The sequence below is a fragment of the Phascolarctos cinereus genome, unplaced genomic scaffold, assembly GCF_003287225.1.
Source record: "Phascolarctos cinereus isolate Bilbo 61053 unplaced genomic scaffold, phaCin_HiC Scaffold_4;HRSCAF=312, whole genome shotgun sequence".
NCBI lineage: Eukaryota > Metazoa > Chordata > Mammalia > Diprotodontia > Phascolarctidae > Phascolarctos > Phascolarctos cinereus.
Window position 1 is genome coordinate 93239005 of NW_027555847.1, and position 25654 is coordinate 93264658.

The 25654-nt window shown below is 41.6% G+C and overlaps 1 protein-coding gene and 1 long non-coding RNA gene across 4 annotated transcripts in view; one reads left to right on the forward strand and one right to left on the reverse strand.

The window, feature by feature from the left end:
* Window positions 1-386: 386 nt before the first annotated feature.
* KIF9 (kinesin family member 9) overlaps window positions 387-25654 on the reverse strand; it is a 75553-nt gene continuing 50285 nt past the window's right edge. For 2 of the 3 annotated variants that reach the window (XM_020999126.2, XM_020999128.2), the window contains 12 exons: window positions 22274-22351; window positions 16805-16873; window positions 16021-16125; window positions 14774-14829; window positions 11860-11950; window positions 11373-11506; window positions 9693-9887; window positions 7020-7234; window positions 6133-6309; window positions 4786-4901; window positions 1841-1945; window positions 387-716 (listed from right to left, as the gene is read on the reverse strand). In XM_020999126.2, coding sequence (XP_020854785.1) covers window positions 615-716; window positions 1841-1945; window positions 4786-4901; window positions 6133-6309; window positions 7020-7234; window positions 9693-9887; window positions 11373-11506; window positions 11860-11950; window positions 14774-14829; window positions 16021-16125; window positions 16805-16873; window positions 22274-22351 — 1443 coding nt within the window. In that variant the 3' untranslated portion in view covers window positions 387-614. Of the gene's footprint in view, window positions 717-1840; window positions 1946-4780; window positions 4902-6132; window positions 6310-7019; window positions 7235-9692; window positions 9888-11372; window positions 11507-11859; window positions 11951-14773; window positions 14830-16020; window positions 16126-16804; window positions 16874-22273; window positions 22352-25654 lie in introns of all 3 variants that reach the window. The other variant, XM_020999129.2, reaches the window with a different exon arrangement.
* LOC110217011 (uncharacterized) lies at window positions 11947-17912 on the forward strand. The gene is made up of 2 exons (XR_002326939.2): window positions 11947-12742; window positions 15712-17912. It is a non-coding gene; the product is annotated as an uncharacterized LOC110217011 (long non-coding RNA).

The window sequence follows — 25654 nt, forward strand, 5'->3', positions numbered from 1 at the left end:
ACATAGCTCCTCTATTGCCAAATAGTGGCATGTTATCTAGTTGACACTAAGGAAAAGTGTCTGAAACCAGGCTAAGGAGGGAGGTGGGATTTGTCAGGGCCATCAGATATCTACCTTACATCATGATTAGATTAACAAAGTTGTGTTATCTCCAAAATCTGGCAGTGGAGCAGAGAGAGGCTCAGAAATCAGAGAATGCAGGATGAAGGAGGTAGAGGGTCAAGTGTGCATTTCTTAGCTGTAAAGAGACTGGACTGATTGGCAAGAAGCTTTTAGCACCAAAGATGAGATTGACTTTTAGGCAACACATGCTATTAACTACGTTTTATTCTACTCCTCCAAACTCAGTTCTTATTCGATTGATAACGTGAAGAAACAAAAGTATGTTGAAGATGACTAATACCCCAAACATATTTTATTCTTGTCTCTGCATAGAAAATAGGAAAAGTACTAAAGCCAAAAAAAAAAAAAAGAAAGGCTCAACCTAACAGTGTAAACATTTTCCTCTGTGGGCTAGGCTTGGCGGGGTAACAATCCAGCAGTTATCCATCCTCTGCCAGACTCAGAGACTGGGGGACAGCTGGAGAGCAGCGCACTGGGCCCTGCCCTTCTGGCTAACGCAGGTTGTAGTCGCTGGGAGACTTCTCCTTCAGGACGGAGGGGATAGAACCAGGCTTCTTATTCTGGAAGCTGGCCATAGTTTTGGAGTAGTTTTGCTGGAAAAAGGAGAAGAAAAATAAATAGGGGATGGTCAGGAGGAGTACAGTTGGCAAGGGCCTGGCCTTGGGGGTGTCACCTATGATATATTGATTGCTGATGTTTTACACTTGTCTGAGAAGTCAGATGAGCCCAACTGTATTTGTATTTCTGTCTTTTTCATTCTTTAACACTGAAGAAACTACTTGTGATTAAAAAAGATTCAAAATCTGTTTTGAATATTCAGAAGGCATGGCCCCTTTAAGAAAAGTCTTAAAGGGAAAAGAAAAAAGCCTTGTGGGAAGAAAGAAGGTAAGAATGAGGGGCTATTAGTGAAGTGGATGATGTAAAGGCCCTGGAGTTAAGAAAGCCTACCTTCAAATTCTGCCTCTGACAATTAACCACATGACTACTTTTCTGAGTCTGTGTTTCCTCAACTATAAAATGGAGGATAATACAGTCATGATATGTAGGTGCTATTATGATCCCCGTTTTAAAGTTGAGGAAACTGAGATTGACAGAGGTTAGGAGAGTAACTCAGGGTCACATAGCTAGTTAAGTGTTTGAGTCAGGATTTGAATTCATGTCTTCTGACTCAAGGTGCAGCATTCTATCCATTCTGCTCCCTAGCTTCCTCTATAGGCTCTGTCATCCCAGGAGAAGAGGAATCATCTATCTCAGCAAGGCCCAACACTTTCCCTCTCGGCTACCTGCATTTTGAACCCAGAACTATCTACAGAGAAAGAGTATCTAGTGTGTGGTGACCCCAGATGGGAGTATTTTCTTACATTCTTAGTACTCCTCAGATGACTATTGTGTGTAAGGCACTGTAGGTGATACAGGTAGGGATCTCTGGTTCCATTACCTACAAAATTCATGATATTGACACAACTCATTGACTGACCTCTAGTAAGTGATTTAGCCTGTGTTCCTCAGTTTCCCCATATATGACACAAGGAAAACAGTTCTGCTACAGTGTTGTGCTGTATACCTGGACACTATGATACATTACTCTTTAGCAAAGAACTTTCCCTTTTATCATAATTAAATCAAAGCAAGTATTAACTGAGAAGAAAGCAGATTATTCAGATACCTCAAGCTCCTTGAAAGAAAGTGGTAAGAACAATATCTATTTTTAATTTACCTTCTGGTCCAACTTCATTCTGGCATTGTAGAAAGGGACCGAGTCGGGACAGTCAGGGAGGACTGATGTTTGGATTTGGCCAAATTTATCTTCATCATCTTCAGCCTATGGGGAAGGCCAAGAGAACAGCCATTAAACCCATTAAGCCATTGGGCAGTTTCCCAGAACTATGTTCAAGAGTCCCTTGACTCTTGAGGGCCATGGAAATTCATTCATTCATTCACCTATTATTGAACATATTTATCAGATGTCTATTATGTACAAAGCACTGTGCTAGGAGCTTGGTGGGGGGAGAATAGAAATATAATAGGGTCTTCCCTGCCCTCGAGGAGCTTACAATCTGGTGGGGGTAGGACAAAACACGGACACAAATGATACAGACTCTAATTTGTGTCTAGTATACTAGCTGCATAAAAAGATTATAATGTGCAATTAGATCCCATGTAGTCTAGTGGTTCAGGGATAACTCATGGAGAAGTCAGCATGTGAACGAGGCTTGCAAGTGTTCCCCTCTCCTAGGTTGGTTGCTGGAGACTTGCTGTCAAAGCTTTGGCCCCAAGCATCTTTACAACTACTCTCTTTCCTTTCCCCACTGGGGCATCCCAGCTGTGTGACAAGAGCTAAAAGCCAAAATCCCATTTGGATTTTAGCACACCACAGGGAAGGACCATGAGGTCTAGGCAAAGGCTTCAATCTGGACCGACTTAGAACAAAGACCTCATTCCTCTGACAGCCCTTGTTAGGAAGCTTGGAATTTTGAGGGGGGTGGAGGGGGAACCTGTTATAAATCCACAAATGTATATCAGCTGCTTCTTAACAGGCAAGTGCTAGATACTGTAGGCGATGGTATAAGACATGGTATGCCCTCAAGGCATTTATAATCTAGGTAGGGAGACAAAACATAGAAATGTAAAAAAAAAAAACAAAAAACAATAATCAAAGACCGAGATGAGGATTCTGAAAAAGGAAATAGAGAAGCAAGAGTAGGATCCAGGATAGCAAAAGTCATGGAAGGTGAGCTCCTCATGAATGAGAAGCTACATGTTTGAAATGAAAAGGGAGAGGATGGAAATACTACAAAGAGAGGGGTTAATTCAAAGAGGGTCCTGGAGAAGACAAGAGGATAGAGAGTACAGGGGGGCTTGCCTCTCATTTCCTTTGAGAGGAAGGGAAGGAAGAAAGGCCAAGGGGAGAAGGAAATATTTTGAGGTAACAAGGAAAGACAATCTCACACACCTGTCCTCAACTTTTTTTTTTCCAGGAAGTAAGTGACCATAGTGAGATAGTCCTCTGAGAACAAGGGGAAAGGAGAACATTTGGAGTTTGAGAGCAGAGAAGCTTAGGGAGTACTAGGGAAGTGATAAAAGGCCCAAGGGACTGCTCCAGGTCAGCATGACAGATAGTGGGTGTCATCTGCATGATCCATGACTTCCTCTCGATGGTGGGACTCTCCTGCCCGTAAGAAGGGGAAATCAGGTGGAACGAGTAGCCCAAAGTCCAGGCCTGGCCTGGCCAAAGGTGGAGAAGACTCGCGTCTCTTATGGCTCCTTTAATCTGTACCTTTCATGGAACATGTGACCTTGCATGATCTGTCCCTTTGGGGTCTGACCTTGCTTCTATCTAGACTACGTTCCCTGAAGACAGTGACTGTATCAAAATTTTCAATCCAATTCAATCCATAAATATTTACAAAGTGCCAACTAAATGTAAGGAACTGTGCTGGTTATTAGGGACCCATGATACAAAAGGACATGATCTTTGTCTTCAAGGGGCTTACAATCTAATAGGGAGAAGAGGAAAAAATAACTACATCACAAGGCAGCGCATTATTAAGTATGTGGGAGGAGCCAACGTGGCCTAAGATATTCAAGGAGCCAGGGGGCACTTGTAGTGATGGGGGTGGGAGGGCATCCTGGAGGAAGGGGCACCTGGAAGGGGGAGGGGAAGGGGTCATTCCAGGCTTCAGGGATGGTGGGCAACCTAGCACTGAGGCTTAGCCCAGGGACTTGCATCTGCTGCTTCAGTCCTCAATAATCGTTTGTTGGATGATTTTTCCTTCCATAAGGAATTTTCTTTGTTAGGGTCATGTCCTGATCTTAATTTGAATGCCCTTATATTTCTCTCACATCACAGTCTTTTTTTTTTTAAGTGCCTCCTTGTAAACTCTCATTCCCTAGTTCTTAGGAGTTACTTAAAAAATAAATGTTGGCTGAATGAATGAACAAATTAGAGAATTAAGGGCGTCTTCAAGAACATCATTGAAGTGACTGACCATGGAATCTAGGCTGGTTCAGGAGTTATGTCACTAGAAGGGGATAAATGAACTTGATGAATTGGGAGAGATGAGGTGAAAAAGAAGTTCCAGTGAGCTGAAGGACTGCCCCTGTGGCATGGGGCACAGGAGCAGGTAAGGGGGCCTTAATTGCCACTCCATGGTCTAGCAGGAAGCTTGTAGCCTTTCTGGAGGTGGCCCATTCTGCACAGGGTGGCAATGAGGGTGGAGGGTGAACTGACTTTTCCTCTCCTGTAGGGCAGCAGAGGTGGTGGTGGTGGTTGCAAGGATGGTGGTAACACCATCTCCAGCATCTGGATGGTTTGGACTGACTTAGAAGTACCTCAATGAAGACTCTACAGGCAATTGCTACTAGTGCCTTCTAAACCACTGGAGTGGGACTACCCATTTTCTAGCTAGTCTTTAAACTACTTTGGGCAAGGAGGAGAGTGAAATTTCAACCAGATGCCCTTTTCTACCAGTCTTTCCCTCAATAGTCAGGGCACAGGTGTTGAAGAAAGCCATTGGCTCCTTCTCTTTGGCTAGCATTGCCTTGACTAAATGAGCTCAGTTCTGCCAGGAGAGACTGGGAGCTAAGGCTGGGTTCTACCCTTGAGGCTGCCTGGGGTCCCACTCCATGCCAGCTTCACAAGCTGACCCCCATTTACCTTACCAGTGATGTGAGTTTGCTCAGGGGTAGCAAGCCTAGTCTGATGCTACCCTTAGCCTTCAGAGGCGCTTGTACATCCTCATGGATGAGGAAGGATTCCTTGTACCAGATGTCAAATTCTGAAAGGAGGAAGATGGCACCATGAGAAGAGGAAGTCTTGTGGGTCCACACAACACTGACTTCTTGCCATAATGCTAATCACAAGACCAAGCATAACTAACATTTATATAGGGCTTTAAAATTTGTGAGGTGCTTTAAATACATTCTTTCTTTGGAGGCCCAGCAGTATGTCTACAGCACTTCAAGGTTTACAGAATGCCTTCCTCAATGGTATTGTCCCTATTTTAAATGAGAAAACTGAGGATTAGGAGGATGAATGCAACTGAAGCCAGGTTCAATGAAAGGTGTGATTATAAGGCTCTTTCCATTGTACCATGCAGGCAATTCCTGTCCAACTGTCAGGGTGACTTCAACTCCTCTCACTGACTTGGTTGGCTCACAGATGGGACTCTACACCATGGGTGGGAGTAGGGGGAGCAAAAGAACCTCCCTTCTCCACCTTGCTGAATTCTGTTAGAAGTGCTCCTAAGAGCTGGGTGTCCAGACCCACTCCTTTGAGAGTATTTTGTTTTTTAAAGGCTGTCAGGACTCTCTATTCTTTAGCTGCTGAGAGTAGCTCATCTATCAGGTTGGAATAAAGAGCTTCTTCATACCTTCATACTTGGAGAATGCTTTCACACCTCCTAAAGGAGTAATCAAGTATTAATACTTACGTAAACATCCACAGCAAATCAGGTCTGATACCTTAGAGACAAGACCAGAAAACTAGTATAGAAGGCTTGCCTTTCCATGATCTACCAAATCTTGGCTAGGAGAACCATTTTCAGAGTGAGAGAAGTACCATATACCATGGTGTGTAAGCATGATCTTTCAAGGATAAAAATTAACCACAATTTGGAATTTGGGATAGATTCTAGGTCCCTTGATAGGGCTTTTCTGCTAGAAGTATTCCTAAGAGCAAGCTGGCTGTCTTGATGGACTCCTGAAAAAAGTTGTCTAACTTTTTAAAGTCCATTAGGGGCATGGCTGATCCTTTTGCCCATCAATACCTAGTTGCTCTATGGCTCTATCCAGTTTGATTGAAGAACTTCACACCTGAAAAACTTCTTTCCCACATCCTAAAGGAATAAGAGCACTATTGTATACTGACTTTAAGACCTTGTCAGCTGACCTGAACATTAGCACCCCCTCCTCCCCATCCTAAGGACTTACCCTTTAACCAGGTTAAATTATTATTTTATTTTTAGTTGGTGCCCTTGAGCACAGTCTGCTGGTAGAGAGGCTGCTTACCTGTGAGCAGTCGTTGACGACATTGGTCCACCAAATGTTGGCAGTACTGAATTTCAGCCTTGAGGTCCCGCAGGTCTTGGTATTCCCCCCGATACTGCTTCTTCAGTTCCTTCAGCTTCAGAATTAGTAAGAACTCCTCTTCATCAATAATCATCAGCCCTTTATTCTCATATTCCCCTGGAGATTGAAGATTGGAGGATGAGGGAAATGCACAGAAAACAGTTGGGTTCATGCTCTCTAAATGGTAGAGCTCTTGACCTAGGCTGCTGCCCAGGAAGACTCTTCCAATGATGTTAAGGACAGCATAGAATCACAGGATTTGGAGCTGAAAAGGAGCATAGACATCATCTAGGGCAGGGGTGGGGAACCTGCTGCCTCACAGGTTCCCTACCCCTGGTCTAGGGCAATCCCCTAATTTTACAAAGTGGGAAAATAGAGCCCATGGAGAAGAAAGTAACTTGACCCAGGTGAAGTAGTTAAGTAGCAGAGCCTAGATCTGAACTCTGGACTGTGACCTCAAATCCTGCATCCTTGTTATTATGCCATAGCTGCCCCTTAGGACTAAGTGTTTAGGGCAATGCTTGCACTCAACTAGTGCCCACTGTTTTAAGAGTTCTTTATTTCCAGGGGCAAGCTAGGTGGTGCAGTGGTTAGAGCACCAGCCCTGAAGTCAGGAGGACCTGAGTTCAAACTTGGCCTCAGACCAAACACTTGACGCTTACTAGCTGTGTGACCCTGGGCAAGTCACTTAACCCCAATTGCCTAAAAATGAAAAAAATTTTAAAAAGAGAATGCCCCTTCAGATGTGAAGGCCCTCATTCTTCATACTTGACTTCCACTTGCCCAGATCCTTTTCTTGAACTCTAGGGAATGCTTCCCTTTATTACCTTGCTCTTCCCGGAAAGTTTTCTGTACATCCAATGCCTCCTTGGTAGAGTCAATTTCTTTCTTGATAGAATTGATCCGCTGAGCAGTCTCACTGGCTTTCTTCCTCCGGTCATTCAGTATGGTTTTGTTCTGCTTGAAGATCCGATTGATCTCACTGCCACGTTCATTTTTAAATTCCTCAAAAGCTGATGGTTTAGGAGGTGGGGTGCCGGGTCTGGGAAACCAACGAGAAAGGGAAAAATTAAAAGATGATCTTGATATAGGAGACTCATTTTCAACCCTTGGATTATCTGTGGTCATGGCCCCACCGCTCCTTGCTAAGAACAAGAGGATAAAGTGTTCTACTTCTTTGTTCATGAAATCTGACATTCTTTTATCCAGTCATAATCTTTTATCATCCCATCTTCCCTGGGCCTTATAACCCCCCTAACCCTGTTCTTGGTCCTTATAGTGACCTCCAATCCCTCTACTTCTCAATTCTTTTCTGGGCTATCCTCCCTGCACAGAATGCTTTCTTCCATCTCTCCTATCTTGACTCTTGGGTGAACCAGTTGAACTCAACACCATCCTCTACACTCAAATCCCTTGCTCTCATGTCTTATTGTCAATCCTATCTAGCTAAACCTGAGCTTTGGATTACTTCCACCATCCATCGCCTTTCCTTCTATTTACATACTACTGAATGGAGCTGTAGAAAACTCAGGAAACCAAGCTGACTGAGTCTATTACAAATTTATATTAGGTAATCACAGGGAAGCAAGGTAATTCTTTTCTATCTCCCTGATTTATTAGCTTTTGTACTCAAGACAGTGGCTATTCCAAACTTTCTCATTCCTCTTTATGCCTCCCACGGAACCTCCTCTTCCCCTCTCTCAGATGAGGACCTCACCTCATATTTTACTGAAAAAAAAATGGAGCCTATTCACTTAGAGCTTCCTCTTTTTCCCCTCCTCCTCTTTTCATCTCACTTGGGGATCTTCCCTCATTAGGTCCTCAATCACTCTCGTCTAGGATGAAGAGGTGGCCTTTTGCCTTACTAAGGTAAACTCCCCTACAGGTAGTCTTGATCCCATCCCCTTCCATCTTCTCTAATAGGTTGCCCCTACTATCATCCTCCATTGTCTCTCCAAACTTCAATCACTTGTCCTTGTACTTTTGCTACAACAAATAGGCCCATGTGTCCCCCACCCTCCAAAAGTCCTCACTTGCTCCAACCACCGTTACTGGAATCCTACATCTCTCCTCCCCTTCTCCACTAAATTCCTTGAGAAAACTGTCTATCCTGGGTTTCTCCATTTCTCTTCCTCTTACTCGCTTCTCTGCAATTTAGCTTCCAACTTCATTCAACTAAAACTGCCCCCTCCAAAATGATCAATGATCTCTTAATTGACCAGTTTAATGGCATTTTTAAAATCCTTATCTTTTTTTACCTCTTTGACCCTGCTGATTTCTCTCCTCGTGGGCATTTCTGGGTTTTTGTGACACTTTTCTCTCCTAGTTCTTCTATCTGACCATTCCTTCTTGGTCTACTTTGCTGGATCTTCATCCAGGTTGTGCTTACTAACTGTAGGTGTCCCCCAAGGCTCTCCTCTCTTTCCTCTATACTATCTCACTTGTTGATCTCAACAGCTCCTATGGATCCAATTGTCATGTCTATGCAGGTGATCTTCTGAGTTATATTATCTCTCTATCTAGCCTCAGTCTCTCTCCTGCTCTCTAATCTTGCATTGCCAGCTGCCTTTTGGACATCTCAAACTGCACGTCTCATGGGTATCTGAAATTCAACATGTCCAAGTCAGAATTTCTCTTTCCAGCTTCCCTGTTACTGTCAACGATAAGCAAGCCCACTTTGGTGTCCTTCTCCACTCCTCTTCCACTCATCCGATATATCTACTATATTGCAAAATCTTGTCATTTCTACCTGCACGACATCTCTTGTATACATCCCCTTCTCTTTATCCCCAGTAAAGGTCCTCATCACCTCACTTCTCCCCCCAACTATTACAATAGCTTTCATCTGCCTGCCCCTCAAGTCTCTCCTCCACTCTATCCATCTTCCACTTCTGCTGATTTCCTAAAGGGCAGGTCTGACCATGTACTCTACCTTAATAAACTCCAGGGCCTCCTTATTACCTGTAGAATCAAATGTAAAATACTTTGTTTGGCATTTAAAGCCCTTTACATCTGCTCCCTTCCTACCATTCCAGGCTGCTTACCTTTTCCTCCACTCTACACACTCTGTCATCCAGCTATAATGGCTTACTTGCTCTTCCTCACACATAAGACCGCATCCAAGAACATGATTGTTCTCTGTGTCTGGAATATTCTACTCCCCTTGCCTCCCTCCACCTCCCAGTGTCTCTGGCTTCTGTTAGGATTTACTTCTAAAATCCACCTTTCTTCAGGAGGTTTTTCTCAGTTCTCCTCCCTCCCCACTCTCACTGCTTGCCCTCGTCCCTGCATTCTGATGTCACCTACTATTTATACTACAGATCCAGTATGTACATGTGGTCTCCCCTATTAGACTGTGTGTTCTTTGAGATCAGGGAGTATTTTTTTTTTGTCTTTTTTGGTGTCCCCTGTGCTTGGCATGGTAGGTGCTTAATAAATGCTTGTTAGCTTTGGCCCAGATCCCTTGCCTCTGAAAGGAGATTTACTTTAAAGGAGTTCACCTAGTGGTATGGGAATCTTCCTTTGGGGAATCTGACACAACAGGTTCACTACTGGAAGCTTCCCGATCATGGGAGGGTGCATCCTTGACATCTGCTTCCTTGGAAGATGATAACAGCTGAGACCTTGATGTGGAAAGACTGTCTACATCCTTCGCACTCGCAGGGCTGAGGAGGCCTTCCTTCTTGGTTGAAGCTCTGAAAAAAGGATATAGGGTAAGAATCCTAGACATCCTGGCCCTGACAGAACCCTGCTGTTATTACAGATGCTATGGCGGGGCAAAAATTATTAGCCTTTGCCCCCTCTTCCTATGGTAGAAGGAAGATTGCTTATCTGTTATTCCTGGCATGTTAACCTTTACCTCAAATATTGTCAAAGGAGCCATTGATAGCTCTGAAAAAATATTAAGTTTTTAAAGCCTTGTAGTTATTGGGTTGTTTTTTTTTTGGGGGGGCGCAGAATTGTCCCCTCTCCCAATCCCTGATCCCCATGACAGGTGGCCTTTCTATTCATACCTGGGTCAAAGCACAACAGGTGAGGGGTTGGGCCCTGCCTTTGGATGATGGAACAAGCCTCTCTACTGCTCTAGTTTGGAATGATTGGCCCTGTCACATCTACACTTTCTTAATACAAGGAAGGTTTTGTTGTCTAATTTTTCTTTCCATGTTTCTCTTCTATTAATATGCATTTAGCAAAAAATAATATGGAAATACCGATATGTGGAATACATTTTGTCAGATGCAAAGAAAAGTACCCATGTTGATTTAAGAGTTAGGCATGGAGAGACTTGTCTTGCATGGTCATTGTGGCCGCCAGCTCAATTCATGGAGGAGCCTCGGATCCTCCAGCTTTCTCTTTTATCTTGTCTCCCAGGTGAGAATTATGACAATGTGTCAGTTGAAGTAAAGGCAATAGAACACAGAATCATATTCACAAAATTCTGATCTTGTGATTTTCAACTGTGAGACAAAGATAGGGAAGCAATCTGGAGGATCAGAGAATTCTAGATGAATTGAGCCAGAGGTCACAATGCCCATTTAAGACAAGTCCCTCCACCCCAACCCTTGAATTGGCCTGGTTACTGGGTTTTATTTGTTTGTTGTTTGTTTTATATCTGACAAAGTGCTTTCCCCACGTTGGTATATCCATGTTTCTTTTTCCATATCTTTTGGAATGGAAGTTTTCTGAGGGTAAGGGTATGGTCTTTAATATATCTAATGAATTACTTCCTGAGTATATATTGTTCCTTTAGGACCGATGGATGGAAATTGCAGAGAGTCAGATTTCAGCTCATTATAAGGAGTTTTCCAACACCAAGAGCTATCCAATAATGAAATTAGTTGCCCCATGAAATGGTAAGTTATTTGTTGTTAGCATTTTATTTTTTTCAAGCAGAGACTGGATGATGACCTCATAGAGATTTTATAGAAGAGATTCATCTATCAGACAGGGGACTTACTGAACTAGGTGGCCTCTCAGAGCATATTCTAAGATTCTGTTGAAGGTGAATTAACTCTTTCAGAGAGCCACAAGGAACCTTGGTTAAGGGGCAGGGGGGAACTAGGCTAATTATAATCATTTTTCCTTATGAGAACAAGTCAGTCAATAGCTTGAACAATAGTAAAAAGGTCCAACCAACATAGACAGGCAAGAACTAGTAGTGGCCTTGTGAGACAACTCACCCAGTAATATCTCTGAATGTCTTCTTGAACTTGCCTTTCTTCCCAGGCTTAGCAGAGAAAGGTGCGACACCAAGCCCAAACCCTTGTCCATCTGTTTCTCCTACTGTGTTGCCTTCCACATCAACCAGTCCGGCCTGAATAAGGACAATCCCAAAGACCCGGCCAAGATTAGAATTCTGACCCATGATGGATTGGATTCCTCTCCTCCTAAAGATTAGGCCCGATGATTAATTGAGCTCATGGCCATAATCCCTTCAATCCTTAGCCCCTGAGTAGGCTTGCTGGAGAAGTTAATCACTGAGGCCTGTTTTCAGATGAATTCCTAATAGGGTGTGGGCTCCTGTTGGGAGTCCAAAGTGGATCTTACTCTTACCTATTTAATCCCTAGTTCTGCCCCAATGCAAGAAGCCAGTTTCTCTGGAAAAGGTCTGGTGATGGAGAATCCCAAGCAGGAGTTCCAGTCTAGAAAAGCCCTGCAAACCCCTACCTTGTTGACGGCAGTAATGGTCGCAAAGTCATTCTTGTTTATCAGGGTGTACTTTCTACGTAAGCTGGCCTCCACTTCTTCTTCTTGTTGGCTTTGGAGTGAGAATGACATTAGTTACTGAGTGAAAGAGCAACTTTTCTCTGGAGGTCAAGTTGAAAATGTTGAGCATTTATCTAAGCAAGTCAAAATTTTGAGGTTAAAAAAAAACCCACGAGAAAGAACTCTTTGCTCTCACTTACATTAGATACCTTGTAATATTGAAGCTGTATTTCCATTATGTAATCCAATGGTACAACATTCGATTCAAAGAACGTTTAATAAGAACTTATGTGTTAGGCATTATGATAAGCCCTCATGACAAAAACAAAACTGTCTCTATCCTTAAGAAGATTGTGTTCTGTCCTGGGTGTGAAGGGGAGGAATTACAAGATGCACACCAACAAATCTGGCATAAGAAAAACTGAAGAAGGGATCACTAATACTGGAGAGACTCACGGAGGCTTGACAAAAGAAGTTCCCCTTGAACTGAATCTTGAAGGAAGACAAGGATTTATAAGAGGCAGAGGAAGATGGTTATGTGACTGGATGGATGTAGAATGGAAGATAAGAGTACTGAATTTAGGAGAGGGACACTAGTTCAGTTTGGCTGGATTGACTGGAACATACAATTCATGGAAGGGAAGTGGAATGGAATAAATCTGGAAAGGTGGGGGTTAGATTGTGGAAGGTATTCAGTGCTAGGCTATGGATCTGTATTTTTTTTATCTTATAGGCAATTGGGAGCTACTGAAGGTTTTTGAATGGGGAAGTGACATGCTGAGGCTTATCAAAATTCAAGAACCAGTGAGACCTTTGACAACTCAGAGAATCAGTTGAACAGAGAGTAAGTGGCAAACTCAAAGGCTGAGCTTAAATGTGCATTTCTAAACTCATTGCTCTATTTCGCCTCACAGCTCAGAGCAAGAAGGTGGGGTTCAAGGATTTACAGAAGACTGATACTAAAAAAGCTAGCGCAAGCATGAGCTTTATTATTATGCAGTGTAACAAGCAGCCAAAAATGAAACTAACACACACACACACACATACACACACACACACACACACACACACACACACACACACACACACACACACACACACACACACACACCCACCACAGGCATTTGGCCACGCAGAGCCAAGGGAGATGTGTATAATTGTAAGACCTCAGTGGAAGTACATGCTCAGAATGAGGTCTGAACAAGAAGTCTCATACCTTAAAGGTGAGTTGAGTTGGGGCAGACAATCAGCACCAGATGTGGAGGGGAGCATTCTTTATCAGACTCAGATGCCATGGGAAAATTCCCCAGGTTTGCTGATTGGTGCCAGACTCAGGTGGAGTAGTTTTCTATTCAGGTACCAGAAACTAGATGAGAGTGGTGAGGTTGTCCAATACACAACCACCGCAGTGACCAGGAGCCTCCTCCAATCAGGGGTCAAAGTTATTCATAGGCTCAGAATAAGTCAGGGCAGTGGGAAAAGTGCAAGCTGTCTGTTATTGCTGACGTGCTTATAGTCATTAGGACCACTTAGCCTAAGTGATTCCACATTGGAGTCCTATCATTTATAACTACAACATCAAATGATAAGTTTTTTAAAACTACAATGATCACACACTCAGTGTATGTATTAAATAGTTTCTAGTTCAGGTCACAGAAGAGATAGTTTATATGTTCGATTATCAAAATGGGTGTGGAAATGACTTTTATTTTTTAAATATTAAAGTGAAATTATACTATAATAGCACCTCACTTATCAGGAAATAATCATTTGGAATAGCTATGAAACTGTAAATAAGTGAAGGTCTTTCCATTGCTTAAATAGCCACCATAAGTCCAAGAATGTAGCTCCTCATTGTGAGCCTTTTCACTCTGATTATACATATTAAGATTTCAAAAAAGTTTGCCTGGTTTCTCAACTCTGTGCAGATTTTAACAGATGAACTCTGGTCCCTTTTAGCTCTATAACTGTATTCAGTCTATGATATGTGAAGCAGTAAATGCTAACGGTGATACTGGTGGAGAATTAATAGGCGTGTACTACTGACAGCAGAATAGAATGACAGGTAATAATCTGGAATTGTGGGAGGGGACAGACACTGAAGCAGAGGGAGAACCCAAAACACCCGTAGTTCAGGGCCATTTAGTATACGGGCAAGCAACTCTACAGACCTCATTAGCAAATGGAGGTCTATTATGACATTACAGAACCTGGCAACAACACTGATGTTTACAGTATTGATCTGAAAATTCTTTAACAAGTCATTATGTTCAGTGTCCTCGGTTAAAAAGGTAGGGAAGCATGTCATCCATTTTGGTTTTTTTAAATAAGTTTTATTGACGCCTTTTGTTCTTATATCACAGCCATTTCTAAACATCCCATCCTTTTCCCCAAAATGAAGCCTTGCATATGTAACAAATTTTAGAAAGTTTTTTAAACGGTTAAATAAAAAAGTTTTCAGTGCTCAAAAGGAAAAGATCCCATTGTATGGAAAATTATACCCCACCATTCGTAGTTTTTGAATGAATAAATGATATGAAATAAATGGCCCATTATAGTACCCTCCATAGTGTAAAGCCCTTTGATGTCAAGGGGATAATCTCTTATTCACCTTTGCATTGCCTGTGGCAACCAGTACAGTATCTCCCATCTAGTAGGAGCTTAATACACGTTCTTTGAATGAATGCAATTGTTCGATGAGCTCAAAGCACTACTCAAAATATATCTCAGGGTTAAACATTGTTTTTGGAAAACTGATACAGAGAGTATAATTAAATCCCAATCTGATTTAACAGCTTAGTAACAAAACCCAGAAGAAGCAGGTACCCTCCCTCCCACATCAATGCTCTACAGTTGGGGAGAAGGGCATTATTACCTTAAAATCACTCTGAACTGATTAAACACCTCTTGGATTTGTCGGAGGTTAATGATCTGAGGAAGAGAAGACAACACAAAGGCTAGACTATACTTACTGACCTATGTTGGGGGCACAGGCTACATCTTTATGAAAGAAATTTCATTCCTTTCGCTGAATTGTAAATTATTTGGAGTTATATATTGCATAGATGTAGACCTCAACACAGAGATTTGCTGTTTGTTTGTTTTTTTTAAACTACAAATGGACACAGACGGATCTGTTTTTTAAAGTGGATCTGAATTTAGGACTGAAAAATGCAATCCTATGTATGCTAATACAAAGTCAAAATAGAACTGACCCTTAGACTCCACATGAAACTTCAATGAGATTGTTACTTTAAGGCTTTAGATATCATTTATCTTATGAAGCTCAATGCTGCCCTAAAAAGCAAATCCCTTGACTCCTCTGATCATTTGCAAAAAGAATATAGCCTTTCTACAGTTTGGCAGATATGGGCTGCCTAGGTGCATAGGAAAACTTAATTTATGTCTTAAAAATAATAGTTAAAACACTTTTCATGAGTTAAAAACAGAAAAAAAAATAAAGTGTCTTTCAGTTAACAAATAATGAATAAAAAAAATGGAATTAATTTTTAAAATTTCATTATTTAAAAGAGAATGTTAATTTAGCGCAATTATTTTTTCTATTGCTCCTTTTACTTTAAAAATAGAGTTTAAACTTAACATCATTTTTTTTGAGGCCTGATTTCAGTTTTTCCTTGCCCTTGGTTGACTCATCTTTGGTAATTTAATGTTTGTATACTATAATATGTGTATGACCCAGCTTTTGAAGATAGTCTTAAAACTAAAATCTATTATCCCCCATGCCAGGCCTCATGGTAAAGGAGTTGTCACTCCTCCCACCTCTTCCCCCTTACATACCTCTTTTCTCTAAAGGTTCCACAGCCCAAAAGAACCTGTGCTTTACCTGGGCCAGCCTCCAAATTCAAGGAAATTCAAATATATAGCAAGGAATTGTAGAGAAGCCTTTCGGACACTGATAAGAGGCATACTGCCTGGGGAGCTCACCACTTTTACTACAATTAACCCCTCCACTGAAGCAGCTGTTAAGGCAATGGAAGTCACAGCAATGGGGTCTAATTTCTCATGGAATGTTTAAAGAATGCCCAAAATCCATCCATTAGCTAAGCAGCTTGTGAACAAAATGCTCCGGCCTCCAAGCAGCTCTATGAAAATGCTACTCACATCAATTTCATCCAGAGATCCATCCAGATACCTGCGAACTTGAGAATTAATCTCAGCTATTTGGATTTCATCCATGGGATCATAGGTGACCATAGCACGGTTGGCCTTAAAAGTGAAAAATGTTTCATTAGAAACAATGGAACTCAAGCCAAATAAACTGCTTTACTGTACTTGTGCTGGGGCCAGGAAGGAGGAGTTGCCAGTTCAAGAGAACTGATCCTTGAATCCTGGCCGGTATCAAGGTTGCATCCCAGCATACTGTGATGTCGTGCAAGTATTATCTCCATTTGAAGAGGAGGAAACTGAGGCTTGGAAGTGAAATGACTTGCCCAGGAACATAGGGTTTGTCATTGGCCAAACTTGAGATTTGAACTTAAGTCTTTGATCTCTAAGTCTAGTGAATTTCTCATTAAATGTCCTCTCCTTAATTTAGTTACAGCCAAAATATGAAACCAGATTTTCTAACTCTATGTCTAGCACTTTTCCCATGCTATAAATAGGAAGTAGGGTTTATTTAGCACTCTAGGGCGGCGTGAGAACTGCTGGTGTCGAGAGAGGGGACTCTGTGGCTGAAGCCCCTCATTAAGAGGGAGGGCACTGTGGAGGCTCGGAATGATAGGTAGACAAAACACACCAGACACCGTGAAAAGAGGACAGAAATGAAAAGGGCTTGATGAGTGGAGGATGCCCCCTCGCTCCTGCAGTTAGTCCCGTCAGCCTCTCTGCAGGCCACGGGCGGGTAGGCAGGCAGATCCAGGAGGAGCACGGGTAAAGAGCTCTTTACCAGACTGTCATGTATGGCCAGTTCCTGTTTTAGCAGAATCAACTCCTTCTCCAAGTTCTTCACCATCCTCTAGCAGGGAAAAAAGAGGAGAAAAAAGACCGTGAGAAATGCCTTCTGAACACACAGAAAAAAAATGCTCAGCAATTACTTATTAATTGAATTTATCTAAACCATCTAAAGATTGAATTTATCTAAATGATCACTTTCTTCTCTTTTTCCTTTGATAATCAAGATTTTATCAGTTCTTGTTTGGTTATCAGTACCTAGATTCTATGAATAATTTGTACATTTTTAATGCTACTATGTTGTTCAGTTGTTTCAGTCGTGTCCAATTCTTTGTGACCCCATCTGGGGTTTTCTTGGCAAAGACAGTACCGTGGTTTTTCATTTCTTTTTCTAGATCATTTTACAGATGAGGAACTGAGGCAAGCAGGGTGAAGTGACTTGCCCAGGGTCACACAGCTAGTAAGTGTCTGAGGCCAGATTTGAAGTCAAGAAGATGGAGTCTTCCTGACTTCAGGCCAAGCATGCTATCCACTGTGCCACCTAGCTGCTCCCTAATACTAGTGTAAAAAAATCCTAAAAACCATGTAGTTATAATCCTTTTCTAAACCTTCATTCCAGTGACTTTCCAGCTTTAAAACTGTTCCTAAAAAGAGACGATATAAAGTGCCAGGGCCTTGAAGGTGGATCAAGTATTAGGTTAGAAAAGTTCTCCTAACTCTGTATTTAATAAAACCCCATTCACTGAATGTTTGATCTTTTTCCAACCTTTTACCACACATTCACAAAGTTATTGGGACCCGACTACCAAAGATAATGTCTCTGGGAGTGCATAATTCCAAAAGGGAGATCTAACAGCAGTAAGCAGCTTAACTTAAGAAACAATTCTACTGAATAATAAGATGGATACAGAAGACAGATAAGGTTAAAGCTTTAAAATTCGTGGTCACAATTCCAGGTCTGATCTGTATTATGCTTCATTTAACATTAAAAAAAAATCACCTGCCTTTGGAATGTTGTCTCTGCACAAAATGATCAATGTTTCTGTTAATATTCCATTAAGTTATGGCTGTATGGAAAAATAAACAACCAGGACATGCTTTCACCTCTTTAAAAAGTCATTTACATTTACCTAAATATGTCTTATACCTGAGATGCAGGAATTCCTCCTTATTAAAAAAAAATATGTTTCTAGTGCTACTAAATGATTTGCAATTACAAAACACTTGTTAAAAACATACTCCTGGGGCAGAATTGTCCTTCCTCTTTAGCATCTTGGCTGCAAAGGAGTATGGATTTGATTTTACCCTCAATTAATCCATTAGCATTTATTAAGCACCTCTTCTGACACTGCAGGAACCAGTATTTGCAAGAGTTGGTTCCAAAGCTTCAAACCTCTACCTAACTGCTCCCCCTTAGCACTTCCTTCTATAGTATGGGCTCTGCCTGTCCTGCTAAGAACCTCTTACTGATCCAGTTTCCCCTATGGTAATCCTCATCTCTTTCTACCTCTCACAGAAATGGGACATACGATAGATACCCTCTACTAGCTGACCTTTAATTACTTTCACCTTTCCAGAAAAAAAAAACCCTTACTTGAATAATTCTATATTTGCCCTATCCAGTGGTAAATATTTAGCAACCAGCTTTCTGAAAACACGGGACACACTTTTAAGTTTAATCTGCACTATTGACATTCACTTGGTCACTTTCTTAAGCAGAGAAATTAAAAACAAAAACCCTAAATGCTGCCCTGATTTGTAGCTTGCCAATCTCTGAGGTGTAAATGCTCATGATGAAAATTTAACAATGCTTCTTGCCAGCAGTAGCTGGCACACCCCTGGTTCATGTATATCATAATTTTAGAAACTGGCAGAGGCAATGGGAAAATTCAACTCTCCATCTGCCCAAAGCCCTCCCTTCATGGTCCAGACCAAAGGCCCTTACTTCATGGAGTCTTCCCTGACTTCACCAGCAGAAGTGATCTTTCCCTTGTCTGGACGGCTTGTGGTCTGTTTGTACTTATCTTGGGGACTTAAGACATACTACTTTGTGGTATAGTTATTCATGCACAGGCCTCACTTCCCCCTACTAGAATGTAAGTTCTGTTAGTCAATAAACATTTATGATGCACCTTCTATATGTCAGGCAGTGTGCTAAGTGTTGGGGATACAAAGAAAAGCAAAACTCAGTCCCTGCCCTCAGGGAGCTCTCAATCAAATGGGAGAGACAACGTGCAAACAACCATTTACAAACAAGCTCTACATAGGATAAATGGAAAGTCATCAATAGAGGGAACGCACTAGAATTGAGGATTCAGAAAGGCTTCCTGTAGAAGGTTGGATTTTCGAAGGCATCTGAAAGAATCCAGGGAAGCCAGGAGGCAGAGGATGGAGAGCATTCCAGGCGTGGGGGAAAGCCAGTGAAAATATTCAAGAGTCAGGGAAAAAAAAGTGTCTTTGTTCCAGGATCAGTAAAGAAGCCAGTGGCATCGGATTGAAGGGACGTAAGGTGAAGGAAAACTAGAAAGATGGTGGGCAAGGCAGGTATTGAAGGGCTCTGACTGTCAAACACAGGATTTTGTATTTGATCCTAGAAGTGACACAGAGTCATTGGAATCCATTGAGTAGGGGAGGGATGCTATGGTCAGAGCTGTGCTTTAGGAAGATCCCTTTGACAAGAGTGGAGGATGGACTGGGGTGGGAAGAGACTTGAGCCAGGGACACCAACCAGCAGGCTATTGAAATAGTCCATGTATGAGGGGACGAGGGTCTGCACCAGGGTGGTGGCAGTATCAGTCAGAGGCAAGAAGGGGGCATATGTGAGAGAGTCACAAAGGTACAATCAACAAGATTTGCCAACAGATTGGATAAAAGGGGCAAGACATGGGAGTTGAGGATGATTCCTAGGTTGTTTGGAAGGAAGGTGGGTTTTTTGGGGGGGAGGGTGGGGGAAGGAGTTAATTCAACATTAAGGCAGAGAACATGTCTTATTTATCTTTGTGTTCCCCAGAGTACATACCACAAAGTCCCATATACAGCAAGTGCTCAGGAAAGATTTGTTGAATGTATAGGAAACCCAATAGGTCATGAACATTAGTAACTGTATCTTAAATTTGTAAGGTTTTGGCTTCTGGTCTTTAAGATCTTCTTTAAATCCCACTTTCCCACAGAAGCCTTTCCTGGGCATTCCAGTCCATAGTTTTCCTTCCCTTCTCTAAATTACTGTAATACTCACTACATCACTTATTCAACACATCATTTAATGCCTGGTATTGTTACCTTTTATATGTCTATCTCAACTAGATGGTAAGCTTCCTGAAGGCAGAAACTATGTCTTTGTGGACATAGTACCTAGCAGAGTACCTTTAACATAGGAAGTGCTCAGATATATAATATAGGACTTGTCAAAGACTCTTCCAGTTCAAATCTTCTATAATACTTTGATTTTTAAAAGTCTCATTTTATTCTATTTTTGCTACAGGAAAGGCAATAATAATTATTCACATTTCTATAACAATGATTTATAAAATGCTTCCTTCGCAACTACCCTGTGAGGTAAATAATGCAAATATTATTATCCCTATTTTACAGATGAGGGAACTGAACCTCAGAGAGGTGAAATGCTACATAGTGAGTAACTGTCAGAGTCAGGCCGCAAGCCAAACCTCCTAACTCCAAGTCCAGTGCTCTTTCCGCTATGAAGGGACCAGCCTTCATAATCTCCTAGCACTCCATTAGCCCCCCCAGCTTATATTCTAGGTGTGAGAGTTTTTTGGCAATTTTCATTAGGGCAGGCATTACTGTAAAACAGGAGCAATGCTGTGTCCTCTTGCTGGCAAATCTTTTTTTTTTTAATTTTTAATTTTTTAAAAATTGAAGGCATTTTCTTGAGGGAAAATATGTTGGGAGCAGTAAAAAAAAATCATATAATTGACATAGCATTCTATGGTTACTCCTCTCTATCTTTCATCAATTTAAGGAAATGAGTCAAGATTGTATTTCAAATCCAGCATCTTATTTTGGAGATCATTTCATATTTTTCTTTCAGTATAACCTGTTTTTCAGATTTGATCGCATTAAATTTGGGAGTCCAAAATTTGGGGCTTTTTTTTGTTGTTAAAAGAGTATTATAATGAGGGGCTGAGTGACTGACAATCTAGAATTATTAAAATGAAGGTAAAATAATGAAATGAAATGTAGTCACCTATTCCCTTATCCTTTTCCTGCAGCTTCCATGACTGTGGTAATACAATCACCACTTTTTCTCCTCCAGGTAGAGACTTTTCCCTCCCATTATCTGAATTTTGCCCACTTGAAGCAACTCCTTTGGGAATCCTTCCTTAACCAACCCCCAGCCCTCAGAGACCTCTCCTTCTACTGAACCCCTGACAGCACCTCATTTCTACATCCTTCATTTAGCTTTGAATAGACACTGCCCTGTATTATTAGTTTTTATTCATTGTGCATATTTCTTGTCTTTCCAATTAGACTGACCTCTTCAGTGGCCTAAAGCTCATTGTATCTCCAATATTTGTGACAATGGGTTGCCTACAGTAACTTTAATTTGTTGTTTCATTAAAAGAGGAGGAGAGAAAGTGTGGCTAAAGAGCATTTGGCTTTGATGTTTTCGGTCAGAATGATCACAAAGACTTTTTAGCCTAGGATTCTTGTACTATGTGCCAAACTTTATTTTCTGATGTATGCAGTATACATCTTTGATCTATGGGAAGGATAGAAACTTAAAATTTCCTGCACTTCACATATTGGGAACATTTTATCAGTATATTATGCACCTGGTCACCAAATATCTCAGGATGTTCTATATTCTGGTAAGTGACCAAACTTTCCCTTTTTTTTATGATGCCCCTTGAATCTTAGAATGTTAAACCTGGAAGGGATTTTAGAGAACACAGAACATGGAATGTCAGAGCTGAAAGGGAATTTGGAACATTGGACATTCTATGGAATGTGAGAATGGAAAGGGGCCTTGGAGCATAGAATGTTAGTCTGGGAACAGGTGTTGGAAATCTCCTAGCCCAACCCCCTTGTTTTACAGAAGTGGCAATGTCTTAGGGAAGTGAAATAACTCGATCAGAGGCCCTTAATCAGTGTCAGGGTCAGGATTAGAACTCAGTTCCACTGAGTCCCCAGACAATCTTATTTCCATTACACTCTACTGTCTTCTCCAGTCATCTGTCCCCAAGGACCTTTACAGAGTAGGAACTTTAGGGCCGGAAGGCATCTCAGGGGCCATCAGGTCTAATGCCCTCTGGATTTTACATATGAGAAAGTGGACATCAAAAGAGATAAAGGGACTGCTGTAATCTCTCAGGGGTGGGGAGGGGCAGAATTGGCCCAAGGTTTAGTTCTCCTGATTTCCTGTCCACAGCTCTATATCAGCCTGCCTCTGGAAAAATTATTTCCCTTTCACCTTTGCTGTCCCCAAAGTAATGTGAATAAATACCTCTGCATCATATTTTTCATTGATAGAAGGCTCAGTTGTGATCAGTTTCATTCTGCTGGCAAAACGAAGTGAAGAAAGCTGAAAAACAAAAGGTCATGATCATGAGGTGGCTTTTCCTTTCATAAGTAGTTCTTAGGTCTCTGGAGGAACAGGGAGTAGCCTTGTTCAGCCTGATTGTCTGCTATACTGGGAGGTCCTCCAAGAGGATGCTGGCTCCCATCTGCATGGCAGGGCTCTGGAAGGCTTAGAGACTCAGGGGTGGGGAACCTGTGGCCTTGAGGCCATGAGTTCAGTCAAAGGGCTGAGCTTGAGGACCTAGAGGGCCACATGTGGCCTCGAGGCCACAGGTTCCCCACCCCTGGTAGACCCTACCTGCCTAAGAAGGCTATCATAGTCTTCATTCATGCATTCTTTGCTGTGGAGCTGTCTTACAAATAAAGGTTTGCCTACTTTCCCAAGAAAATGGCAAAAAGAAAAGAATACTGATTTTTAGCTTTGCTTGCCATCTCTGTCTGTTTTGTAAGGGATGTGTGTATATGTGTGTGTGTGTTAATGAATGGAAAGAGAAGAGAAGAATGGAGGTGGCACTGGGGCTGGAGACAATTCTCTCCCTTCTTCTAAACCTGTGATATCTAGTTACAAAGTATGACATAAAAGTTCTTATGATGGGGTTGAGATCTGGGCCCCAGAAAGGAAAAACCCTGGACTTTCCTACACAGCCAAAACTATAATCCCATCAACTGGCCTTTTCACTGTGGCTACACCCAATCTCCCTTCCTTTGTCTTACTCCCTATGTATGGCCCCCTTAATCCTAACTAGGCTCCATTCTCCCTTGGCCTCAAGGTCCAGGGCCCAGGAGTTCTGTTCACCCCAGCTTACTTGCCACTCCTAGGTCCCTCCCATAGTCTTTCTGTATATAAGGTCCACCTTGTCTCCATCAAGGTGCTCAGATTCCTAAAATCTAGCCATGCTGAGATTCTTAAAATCTAGCCATTGCTCAGATTCCTAAAATCTAGCCACTGCTTAGATTCTTATAATCTAGCCATTGCTGAGATTCTTATAATCTATTCACTGCTCAGATTCTTAAAATCTAGCCAATAGCTCACTAATGTTCAGACTCCTTAAGAGTCTGCCCAATATGACGGATGTTCTAATAAACCTTGTCTTTGGCTGAAAGAAGGCTTGGGTCGAATTCTTTTGGACAGGACCCACATGTGATTTTGGGGTCCCAGGACCCTTCAACCCCTAAACTACATCATTTATATACATTTTTTAATTGGTCTGCTTATATCTGACTGATCATCTCTAAGTAGACACATTTGCAAAGCATGTAATTAGTGCTAATAAATGACGGAAGGCTAATACCCAAGTGAGGTAGGTTTCCAGAAGCACTAGATCTCTAAGGCTTAAGCTGGGAGCTACTGGACCCACATAGTGACGTTGCTCATTCCCTCCCTGAATAACTTCTGGGAAAACATTTCTTTCTGGCAGAAAGGTTCCAATAATTAGGTAAGTAATAGTTGGAGATCTCAAGGTCAGTAGATTCAATAGCATTTACAGAGAAAAACCATCTGTCTTTCATGGCCACTCACTAGTGTGCCTCAAACTTGCTAAATCAACTTGACACTTAGTCCAGTGTTAATCAACTTGACTGCTTATCAACCCAGCCAGTGTTTAGAAAAGGGATGGATCAGGATATTCTGGCTATAAATCTGCCTTCAGTGGAATTCCTAGAAGGGAGAATGGTAAAGTTTAAATGAAAAGTCTTTAAATGAAAGAGGGAAGGCTAACGTGATAGAATTGGTGTTATCTTTGGATTATAAAACGTTGATTTGGATAGTTGGAAAAGAGATGGAAAAGACTTTCGAAGGTCACCTAAAGTAACCATTTGTAAAATGAGTCCAAGGTTACAAATGGGAAAAATGGAGCCCAGAGAGAAAGTTATTTGCCCAAGGTTTTGTAGTTGGCTAGAGGCAGAGTTGAGCTGAGAGTCACAGTCTCCTGTATTCCTGCCCAGTCCTCTTTTCGTCTATTCAGAGAATCTCTTCTCTTTCAAGGACGCAATAATGATACTAAGTAGTCTGTCATGTCTCTCAAAATGAGGACAACTTAGCACTGAAATGTGTGAGTTAGAAATTAGAAAGAAGCTTGCTTAAGATCTCACAGGAAATCAGAACTGAGAACTCAAAATTAGTCCACTGAGAAAGGAAAAAAGTAGAATATTTTGTTTGATTTTCTGTAGAATAAAGTATAGCATGTTTTTTATTTGATAGAAACTTACCTATAATTAAAATGGTAAAGTCTTTGGTATAAATATCGAAACATTAAAACATATGGGAGTTCTTCATTCATCTCACATATAATTTTGTCCTTCCTCTCTCTCCTTTTGTCTCCCTGCCCTTCCACTGAAAAACTCTGGGATTAATATAACTATTTCTCCAGACAACGAGGCTTGGAAAGTAGTGGCAAGCCCTGTGGATCCACAGCCCAACGACACCTTAGGGAGCAGCAGGATAAACATCTGGCTCTGATGGATACAGCAGTGTCCTGGTCCTGTGACTATTACCTGGGAAGGGCTTTCAATCCTTTAAAAAGTTTCTTCCTACTTGAAAAGGAAGCTGTAAGGTTGGCTAATACAAAGGATTGAGGATGAGGGTGGGGAACCATCTGCTTAAGTGCTATTTAATTTAAATCAGATGTGCCTTTGTTTATATATTTGACTGGCATAAGTATTTTGTTACACTTTATTCTTACATTTTGAAATGGGCTTATGGCTTAACAGCCCTCTGGCTTTCCCTGCAGATAGAGAGGCCAGGAAAACCTCTGAAATGTCAACTCTCGTAAGGACGATCAGCATTTACCATCTAAACTAAAATCACAGATATGAGTCCCCTTTGTTCCCGGTTTAATATAAGATGACAGTCTTTGGCTTTAATCACTATACCAGGTTCTCTGCTTCCTCAAGCTGAAGTCCCACCTTGGGAGGGTACTAGATCATTAGAAAGATTGTAGGGCTTTAGTCATAAAACACTAGATCACAGTCCATAGCACTGAGAGCTAGAGGAGTCTTAGGTATCTAAGAAGGAACCACTTACTTATGGCCACTACAATCAGTTTTAATGCCCCATATGGTCTGCTGGCTTACACACAATACCTTCAAAATACAACATCCTTGGGGAAGAAGCTATTAAGCACACCTTTCCAGATAAGTGAAGTTCACTCTTTTCAGTATCAACACTGTTTAAAACATACAGGATTAGAAATCTTTCTAAATGCATCCTAGACTTCTATTCTCTCTTAAATCAAGGAGACCAAACAAAATCTAACTGGGTCATTAGGCACATGCAGCATCTTACTGTGCTGTTGTGATACAGTGATGC